The sequence below is a fragment of the Xiphophorus maculatus genome, chromosome 22, assembly GCF_002775205.1.
Source record: "Xiphophorus maculatus strain JP 163 A chromosome 22, X_maculatus-5.0-male, whole genome shotgun sequence".
NCBI classification, from domain to species: Eukaryota; Metazoa; Chordata; class Actinopteri; order Cyprinodontiformes; family Poeciliidae; genus Xiphophorus; species Xiphophorus maculatus.
In genome coordinates, this window is record NC_036464.1 from 13,852,600 (window position 1) to 13,863,629 (window position 11,030).

Below are 11,030 nucleotides of genomic sequence, written 5' to 3' on the forward strand. Positions count from 1 at the left end.
GGTAAATAATGCAGAATCAATTGAAAAAGTAATTTTAAAAAAATCAGAAAATGAAGGAACTAATTCAAAGGAGGGACATGTTTAAGCAGAAGACTTAAAAAGATGCTGACCGTGACCTTGTCTGAGGTTAAGGTAATTTTGAACTCAATTCCCCTCCTGAATGTGTGTGTGCACATTGACTCATAGTGGCCCCATTACTGATGACTCTAACAAGCTGAGGTCAGAGGGCAGACAGTGGTGAGTGAAAAAGGATGGAGCAAGACTGTTAAAGGTCCTTTAAGCACCACCTGCCTTCATGCATACACACGCACACCCCTGCACACCCACCCCTACACGCATATGCACTTAAAATCTTGACTAATTGATACCAGACCATTTTCAAAAACATCCCTAGTGCCTCCGGACCCCTGCTTCTTCCCGAACCAAAGAGATGACAAGCCTTCACGCAGATTCCAGTTTACATAACATGCTTTCAATTCAACTCGGAATAATAGTGAGGTGATTGCTCAAGCATGTGCGCACTTTTAATACTTTTTCAGTGTCATCGCTGCCTCTTCTGCTGACCGAATTCCCTTTAACACAATATATGTTACATTCCACCAGACATTTCGCACCATGAAAGGAAAACAGCAGCTGCACCATTACAGACATCATTCAACTTGTTCTCCATTCCTCTGACTAGCATTTCCCAGCAATGCTGAACTTAAAAGGCAAGGAAATTTCAAAACCACAAATGAAATCTTCTAAATAGAATAATTTTGGCTTCACCTTATTTTCCCTGGTTACACCAAGCAGCCCTGCCCAAGCAGTCGCTGCCCATAACCATGGCAACAACTCAAAAGCAGCATGACGCGCATTTCTATGTCTCATCATCACCTCATACCTCCTAATTTGAACCATCAATGCAAGTGTTTAGCATTAGGAGTACAAATTCCTCCATCAGGTCTTAATACATCAGTAATTTATGGTAAAAAAACGTCAAAGCACATGGAGAAAATAGCATTTAGCTAGGATTCATTTCGGCCATAATTTATACTGTAACAATATTTCCAAGTTATATTTCATCTGTCAACCCCCCAACTCTCCTCGCCCAAAACAACTAAAGACAGTTTTATTACTTGATTTTCAATTTAAGCTTTAAACTACTGAACCCATAACAAGCATCAAAGAAGTATGCATATTTTAATAGTCCACAAATTATTTATGTTTTTGTTCTTTAGTATCACTGAGACGACTTGGTTTCCACCCAGCTGTTCAGTAAAGAAAGCATAAGCATATGGGAAATATGGATGTGTTAGTTAAGTTATTGATATTCAGAGAATGTGAGAACAACATAAAGACTAGGAACTATATAGGCTTCTTCCTGTTCCTTTTTGAACTGAATAAGTTCTACTTTTATGTTTCATTATTATGCTTATTTCTTTTTAAGACATTTTTGCAGCTAACATTTGTTGTTTACATATTCAAAATAAAAATTTAATAGAAAATAATGTTGCATCAAAACTGAAGTCAGCAACAAAGGTTTCCTGAAGCATACAGTAAAGTCCATAATTATTCATACCCCTGGCTGATTTAGGCTTGAAGTATCTCTTTTAGTTTTACCAACATGTTTCTTCTTACTGGAAGTCATTTCAACACCTTGGATTGGAGCAGCCAGAGACTCGACTTGAATGCTAAAGATTATGGTTATAACTAGGAGGTCTTTCAATCACAAAGAGGTGAAACTTATCACCAAAGATAAATTGTAAAAATACCAGTGGGAGCTTGCAGAGAGCGAGTCAACAATTCTATGTAATGTCAATACAGTGACAATATTTTTATCAAAATAAACAGGAAAAATATATGTGGAAAAAGATGACACTTTCTAATGTTTTTACAAGCAAATTTTAAAAATCATAGACAAATTGCAATCAGATTTTTTTTATTAGAAATGCTTTATTTAAGAAATGATAAATATTTGAGATTAAGAGGGCATTATGCTAAAAGAGCTTAATGGGAATATTAGCAAGAGCTTGTTTATCGGCTTGTCTGATAAACTAAAATGATACTTTTGAGTGAACAACAGACAATTGTTAAACTACTTTAGATATGAACTTGTGTATTATTATTCTGGCTAACTTGCGTTGTAAGCAGATTGTCGACTACAGTGGCAGCAGTTTAAAGAAACTTCAAATACTGGTAACAAGGTAAAAGGAGAAACTGTAGCTTAAAAAATGCTGAAAATATTTTGATTTCAGTTTTGCCTCCAACACAAGATGAAGAAATACCAGATTGTGCAAGGTTATTCCAATATATGCATAAAATCATCATTTGATTCATTCCTTTAAAAAAGGGCATTAGAGTATATTCTATTAGGTCCAGCATTTAGAGACTAAGAATGCTAGGAGTTTTTCATGACTATCCAAAGTTAAGAAACTGTCCAAAGTGTAAAAAAAAACATGAATGAATTCTCAATACTTCTATGTTTAAAACAAAGTTGTTGTCAGCCAGATCTATTTGATCATTATAGCATGATTTTTATTTTTTTTAAATTAATTTTAATAGCTTTATTAGTCTGTAACTTCAGCTTCAGGGCTACATGTGGTTTTTCAGGCACTCTGGGGCGGCTCTTTAAAATGTCCAGCTAAAAAAATGACAAAGAATGCAGTACTATTTTAATGGTCCAGTTAAGCAATGTGTGCAAAGGGTTTCCACAGCAGAATGTCAGAAATGGTACACGGAATATATTAGTTGTTCACTCTAGACTCGGCAATTTTAAAAACTGATAAACGAGCTTTTTTGAAAGCTTTTGCAGCTCTATGCAAATATCATTTAGCAAGAATAAGGGGAAAAATTGATAACCTGCACTAAAGAAACTAACCAGACCAACTGCCATGAATTTAAAGAAGATCACATATACACTGTCACTGCTAGTGCAATGTCTCTTGATAAAAATATTTAATTTGCAAAAAGTATAAAACAACGGAATTTGCTGGGAACAATATGTCTCAAGGTAGATTGAGACAGAATTAAAGACCAGAATATCAACGTTTGCGTCAACAGATTAACCCTCTATGGCATGGCGTTGCCCTCAGGCAACAAACCACATAGCTGTACCTCACATTGCTCCTTTATTTTATTTTTTGGGGGGCATGATTTTTGACATATTTTTGTCCAAAAAATAGTTCTTTTATGAATATAGTTTTTGTTTGATTTGTATTTCATTTCTCATAATCAGTGTAGACAATCTTGGTGTTCTAGACCAATGTTACCCTGAGGCAACAAACCCAAATCTGGTTCCAGGAGGTGTCAGAGTCCGATTTTATGATTGACATGTAATTAGGGACCACCAAGCTCCCAAAGAATGCAGGAAAATATTTCTTCCCCACAAAAATAAAAAGTCATGCCATAGAGGGTTAATAGCACTAAAGAATAAATGCACTACATTTTGACTCCTGAGCTAAACTTGTGAAAGGACTTCTCTTTAAAGCAGGTCTGAATTCTTACTGTATTTGCCTACTTTGATTAATACTACCTGGCCATGTTTTGATTGGTGCACTTGAGACTATTTAAAAACACACATCTGATCTATGTTCCGAACATCTCCCATTATCATTCTTGCAGCAACACAGGAGGTCATTTTGCCCCAGAGCCATCAGAGTGCATGATGAATACAGCACAGGCGAACTGATGCGAGGCCACCCATTCTGTGCTTGTACTGACCAAAAATGTGTCTGACAACTTGGTTCACTTGAGGTTGAGTTAGAAGGTTTGTTTTCTGTAATTCATCAATTCCTTTTTAAAACACATGGCCAAATATTTCATATGGCGCTGCATCCGTGGCAAAGTGGGGTTTTGCAGAAAGGATTTTGGCTCTAATACAGAACTAAATTAATATATTCTCTAACACACAGTTGCCAGTCATTTCCAAAGTTCAAATTTATTTTTCTACGGCTCTTTGGCTTTTGGGACTCAATCTCAGGGTGGGTTTCTGTTTGGAAATAAAAATCCTGCCTAAACAAAAAAAATAAAAATCTCTCACTCATGTCTTTTCAAGATGGTAGGGAGGATAAGAAGCAAGAGTACAACAGACAAGACAACTTTAGCATACCAGTCTGGTTTTTATTCAGCTGCATAGTATTAAACACTTATCAATCAGTGAAATTTTATTTTGAAATTATAAAGTCCACATAGCCTACACAAAAACTGCCTGAATGTCCAAAGACTACAAATAAATAGTTACAACTAAAAATCATTTTCTATAGTGCCCTGCTGGAATGTGTCTAAATCACATTAAATGGTATGCAGCCCACCCAAAATCAGGGCTCCCACAATTTCTTCAGCAGACTGCGTTAAGTGTTACAAGTGAATATGTCAATGCACTGTAAACAAGCCTCTGCTACCGCACCTCAACCGTCCCCACATTCCTGTTTCAGAAATTGCTTTTGCCATTCTAAAAGCTGAAGGTTTACTCTTGCAAACCTTAGGTATCATGTGAGTGCTAAATCATGACCCACAGAATCCAGGAGATGTTGCCATAAGAGTAGGTGTCCAAAACACAGGGGAGTTTGTGTGTTTGATCTCCTACCTGTTATTGTAATGTTGCTGTAGATGTTGGACAGCTGCTCTTTCAGTAGGACGAGCTGTGTGGTGGCAGCCTTCTCTCTCTGCAGCTCCAGCATGATGTCAGGATGGTGGGCGAGTTTGCAGCCTTTCTGTTTGTCCAGTGCAATGTCACTGCGAACTATATCTGCCACACACACACACACACAAAAAAAACATAATTAAGACATATATGCTCTTTTTCTCTTGATTTTTTTGTTTTTGTTAAAAATTTAATGTTAGCATCGTGTAAAGATTAACTTAGTTAGCTTAATTCCTTTGTAAACTTATCATTTAGTGATACTGTTCAAGAGTAACAAATGCCGTAGAATAGCAATTCCCAAATATTTCTGCTTCTGACCCGCAGAAACTTGTGATCCAAACTTTTGCTCGTTCAAGAATACAAACATTGCTAATAAAGCTGCACATCTATGTGGGAAGTTGATATTTAAATCTTGAACTGTTATAAAAAAAAAACTTACAACAATTTCCCAGCTGCATTCAGTAAGCCAGAGGAATTTGCAAATTTATGTACCCAGTGACCAAATAAACTAAGACAAAAACACCAAAGGTCACTTTTAATGCAATTTAAAGCAATCAAACTCTAAGGAAGCACATCTCAAGCAGAGCTTTAATTGTATTATTGCTGCTTTTATAAATATGTTTTTAAAGGGCAGCTATAATGGATTTTAGCAATTATTTCCAACTTCAAAATGAGAAGCAAAACACACACATCTTAAATAACCATGGCACATTTTATATTTATTTTTCATTTTTGTCACAAAATAAAGCAATAATTGGATATTTACGATATTTGTATTTGTCCCTTTGTTGTATTCATAACCCAGAGCTAAGTCCCGACCGTAGCTTTGGAAACCAGCTCCAAATTATCCAATGTAATTTTCAAAACGAATAGGCGCAGTTTTAAAACTTTGAATACGTTGCCCGCACAATGTAGGTATTTTTATTTTCTTACATAAAATTAGAATTATGCTTGGCTCACAGGACCTCGTTCAAGGACTGTTGCACTAGCATTAATTTAATCAAGGGGTGAGCGTGAATAGGAATAAATCCATCCATCACGGTCTAGTTTTTTTTTTCTTTTTTCCTCTTTTACATTCGTTTGTAGTGATGTGTCTCAGCTAAACGGGCACCTAGTTATATGAAACTACATTTAATATAAATGCCAGGTCAGCTATCAGTGGGGGTAAAGTAAATATTATGCTGTTTGTTCGGAAATGTATGTTTGCCAGAAGTGAGAGACAAGACACCAGAGACGGCGACGCCATATCCTTTTTTCTGACACAAACATAACATCAGACTAACGCGAAAAGAGAAACGCCGCGTCTAATTACCGTCCTCGTAATTCTTCAAGTAGTAGTCTGGACCAGGGCCCCTGAACTTGGCAAGATTCTTCTGGTTGTTGAACTGCAGGAAGTCGGTTCGTTTTCCGCCGAAGCGCAGAAAGGCAGGAGACAGGCCGCGCGCCAGGGTCACGAGCCGCCTGGAGCTACGGAGACACGACAGAAAAACAAAAGGATTCAATTTAAAAAAAAAATAAAATAATATAAAAATAAACTTACCGGAGAAGAAGTTTCGGTAGACAGTATGCATACTACAGTTTTCAATTACGGCAAAATAGAGAAGAGAAGCAGACAAATATCAGCATGGTATTTTTTTAAATAATTTTCTTGTCCAACAAAACAATGACATAAAAAATTAAACAGGCGTGGAAAAAAATAAGCTTTATGACTTATATGGCAACTTTGCGTCACCGTACGTCTTTTGCATTGTGTGCCACAAAACTTTTTAACTCTTTCTTGTAGACTAATAAGTAGACGATGACGCCTTCTTCCATATGGAGTTCAAGTTACTTGGCGGCGCAGGTAAAGGATTATAAACCTGATCATTATAAACACGCAGAGGCCAAATCTAAGATTAGACCTAACATGTTTTATTCAACTTTATCCTGGATTTGTTTTAAAGCAGAGGCTAACCCATTGACGCTTTAATTGTTAATCAAATTCAAGTACAGTTTCGAGGAGGAAACGGCGGGTGTAGAAAAAGTAATAAGAACGCTTATTTTATTTCTAGGTCACGGAATTTTAAGATATATACTTTCGAATCTTATAGCAGTTCTGCCTAAAGGTTTTACTCAACCTAAATCAAGCTGTAGATCGAGTTTCCACAATAGGGACAGGAGCTATAAGCTGTTGTATGAAATAATGATACACTAATATACAAATTATGCTGGGAATATTTGAGGCCAGTAACTCAAAATAAAAGAAAACTCCTCACTCATTTTTCTCAATTACACAAAACTGACATATATATATATATATATATATATATATATATATATATATATATATATATATATATATATATATATATATATATATATATATATATAATTTTTTTCTTTTTTACAGCAAGAGATAAATTATTGTGGTGCTACTGTAGTACATAGCATTGTTCCATATATACTTAGTAGCACAATATAACCGTGGGTGCTGTGTAGAAATGAGAACACAAGTTTTAATTGTAAGTAGGCCTGCAAGCTACTCGTCCGCTCGGCGGCTCTCTGTTAATATAGGTTTGAATCCACTTTTCTTTTTTCTTTTTTTTTAAAGAGAAAACGTGCCTGATCACTCCATGACAGTTGAGACAACGTGGCTGCCTTCGTAATAAACATACAAAAAACAACAACAACAAAAAAAAAAACACACCAAGTATTTCAGAAGTGGACTTATCAGTGTTCTACATTTCAGAGGCAGTCAGTCATACAGGTTAGTGCTGATGGAGAATGTTCTACCTCAGAAAGTCCAGCCAGCCGTCTCTGATGATCGCGGGGTCCAACTGCAGCGATAAGAAGTTGTCGTTGAGGATTCTGATCGGGCTGCGGGTGTTGACATCCAGGAGAACCAGCGTCCTCCCCAAGAAACCTGGTCGCTTCCCGCCAGCTGCGTTGCTCTGATACGTGGAGGAGGAAGAGTACGGGGAAGAGATTACCGACTGCACCACCAAAATAACAAAAGATGTCAGCCACAGGGAGGACCAGGGGGACGCACAGGGTGAACACTTGGGCATCTTCTCCGTGTCAGAGAGAGGGGATCAGTATGTAATGGGGCTTAAAGACTGAACGAAAAATAACAGTTTTAAGCCACAAAGTGCGATGTCGGTTCTTTACTTCGGTCTCATCGATCTGAATCAGTCTTCCTGTCTGGTGTTCTCACCCCTTCTGCCCCCCGCCCCTCTGCGTATTTTTGGGAACTGCCAGCAAGAGCGCACGCCCCGAGCCAGCCTTCCCGGCTGTGGGAGCTGAAAACTGGGAGGAGGAGAAGCACCAGCACCGCCCCTCTTGGTTCTCTGAAGTATAAGACTAAAAAAAATAAGTTTTTAATTTCCTAACCTCATGTGAGGTACAAGTGGGAATTAAAGACGCATTATTTTTTTACATATTGGCTGTACATCAGGGCTGTACAGTACCTGCACATTGGTACTTCCCTATAACATAAAGAAACTTTGGTTTTTCCAAAACCGCCCTAAATTGGAATGTACTTTTCAGAATTAAATAAAGTTGTATTTAAATTATGAACAATTGGTCGAACGAGATACATTCATTTATTCTCTACGGGTTAAACTGGGGCAATTATCTATAAACAATTATTTTTGACGCTAGGTGTTCTGACCTGCACGCATATTTAGGCCTTAATAAATCTAAACCTGATATTGTCATATCAATCAGGCTTAATCACTAATCAACGCGCGACTTCATTGCTATTAATGTAAATTAAAAATAATTTCTGCCTCCAAAATAAAGTAATCTGGGAAGTTTATTAATATAGATGCGTAACCTTTCAGTATAGATACATTTTAAAAAGTTGCAAGAACATGTGTGAAATGACTTGTTGCGCAAATTAACCCAAACTTGAAATCTGCTAATCTGCAGATCTAATCTATATCTATTTTAAGAAATGTTATATATATATGTGTAATAAAAGAACTGGTGTCGTCTTTGCACATTTCAAATGAGACGTTGAAAATAACTTTTAATACCCACAAGAATCTCCTTTTACAAAAGAAGAAACGCAGATCAGAACGATCTTGTTGAATGAAGAGTTCCAAGTAGTTTTGAAGAAGCACTGAGCTAAAACTGACGGCATATTTTTGGGATCATATTTGGAGATGGAAACATAAGCAATTGCCTCGCCACAAAAACATTCAAAAGGAACTAAAAAAAAAAACTAAAAACAACAGAACTATGAGAGTTTGAGTCCTGCTTAGATTTTGCATGAGGTGAGGAGGAAAAACACACCAAAATGTTTCTCAACAGCGCGCCAGATTCTAACACGGACAGCAACCTCGTGTGGTTTGAGATCATGACTGTCAAAGATGAGATGAAGGATGAGCAAAATGTAGCACATCAGGCCGTTTTTGGAAACCCCAAGTTCACACTTTAGCTCTTTAAACAAAGGGATTTTACCCGTTTCATAAAGTCCTGTAGATATTTATTTATTTTATTTATTTTAAAAAAGTAGAATGAGTTTTTGTAAAATTTATTCTAGTCTTCAAGCATTTCATCCAGGCGCAAGTGATCTATTTCTGTCGTATGAAATCACAACAGAACTGCGACCCAGAGAAATTAAATGTTATTTTCATCTAACGAATCTGCAGAAAACCAAAGTCCAGTCGGTGTAAGTCTCTTGTCACATATAGGAGCTGCTTATTTATCAACTCAGTTTCAACTGTCAGCTTTCAAAACACATTATAAACAGAAAGCTCTGATCTGTTCGACCCTTTACATGGTTTTAAATCTGCCTTCAAGTGGCAGCTAGTAAAAGAAAAGTTGTGGTCGAGGGTTTGAGGGGGAAGTTAAGATATTCTCCACAACCTTATTCTTCGAGATGGATTCCCTTTTCTTAGATTGGAATCTGCTTTGGGAACCTTGGAGAATGACAAATCAAAGAGGCTGGGACTTCTTCTGATCTCACTGACTGAATTCATTCATACTGTGGAATAAACAATAATAAAACAATCCCGATCGAGAAAGTTATGAAATATTTCTTACTTACTCCAATTTGTTGTAATAAGCTGACACAAAATTATTTTGCAAGCGCAAGAAGAAGAAGAAAACAAAGAAAGAAAGTCGACCTAATTTCTTCCCTGGGATCGTGCTTTCATTTAATTTCTGTTGTTTTACACCTTTCGCGCATTTATTACTACATATAAAGCAAATGCTTTTTATATAAATTGACATTTTTGCATAAGCTCGGTGATGGATGCATCTCCTCTGGTAATTATGAAGGACATACAGGACGTTTACACGTTTCACGAATAACCCTCATGGTCCGGGGTTTTTACAGGTTTTTTTCCCTCCCGTTTGTTTTCCCTTTTCCTTACTTTTCATTTCTTCCTCTTTTTTTTTGGTGAGTTTTCTTTCCTCTGCAGACCGGTCCCTCCATTTTTATTTTATTTTTTTGAGATGAACAAGTTGTCAAAAACATTACAGCTTTGCAATCTGGTGTCAGCATACCCTGCCTTATGTGTCGTGATCTAACGATTAATCTCTAGCGACACTAATTTCTTCCTCTCTTCGAAATCCAGATCCAATAAATGTACCCAAAGATCTAGATCATGATAAGAAGCCGATTAGGAGGATGTCGAGTTTTAAAGGACACCTTTCGTTTATTGCTCAACGGGGCTCAAGAGGCTGAAAACTTCACTTCTGTCCATCTCTATAGCTGAAATATGAACGGAAAAAAAATAAACAAATGAATAAATAAAGAGACACTCCTTACACGAATATTTTTTTAAACTCAGAAATAATAAAATTGGCATATGTACAACAGTAACTCAAATCTCAGCAATGCTACCTCGATAATATTCATATTAAACGGCGCTGGTTCCGAGCAAACCACACGTTTTGGTTTTCCAGTATTCTTACAGAGATAGAGCCTCTTCCTAACAGGAACCAGTCCAAAAAGCATTCAATTTTAAACATGGTTTTGATTTTCTTAAAGTGCAGACAGGGAGAATGTCTAAGTAGTTTTCGTCTCCAGTTGATATATATGATCTAATTGTGTGTATTTTCATGACTGTGTTCACCGGCATATTTGAAAATAGAGCTGCATATGCGTATGAGGTGTGAGTTGAGGTAGAAGTAGGAAGAGAACAGATCAATTTTGATGTAGAAGAGAATGGGTTAGCTTTAAAAAAAAAAAAGCTAAGATGTTTTTTTTAAATTATTCTTTTATTTTGATTTAATTATTTTTACTGCTTTTTGGATATGTTACTTTTATATGGCTATACTTTTATATGGTTTCAGTCATTGAAACGCACTGTCTGAACATGTTCGACATAAAGCCAGCATCTAACTGAATAATTGCTAATAACAACTGCTTTTCTAAGCGTTTAAACTGGTATGTTTGGTGCTCTTCTTAAACTTA

At 36.6% G+C, this 11,030-nt stretch overlaps 1 protein-coding gene across 1 annotated transcript in view; it reads right to left on the reverse strand.

The window, feature by feature from the left end:
• The window catches only part of hpse2 (heparanase 2 (inactive)), a 65,559-nt gene extending 57,744 nt beyond the window's left edge, over positions 1 to 7,815 (reverse strand). Inside the window, exons 1-3 of the mRNA XM_005801616.3 lie at positions 7,397 to 7,815; positions 5,937 to 6,091; positions 4,568 to 4,729 (exon numbers count right to left, since the gene is read on the reverse strand). Of these exons, the coding sequence (XP_005801673.1) occupies positions 4,568 to 4,729; positions 5,937 to 6,091; positions 7,397 to 7,671 (592 nt within the window). The 5' untranslated portion in view covers positions 7,672 to 7,815. The remainder of the gene's footprint in view (positions 1 to 4,567; positions 4,730 to 5,936; positions 6,092 to 7,396) is intronic.
• Positions 7,816 to 11,030: the final 3,215 nt, after the last annotated feature.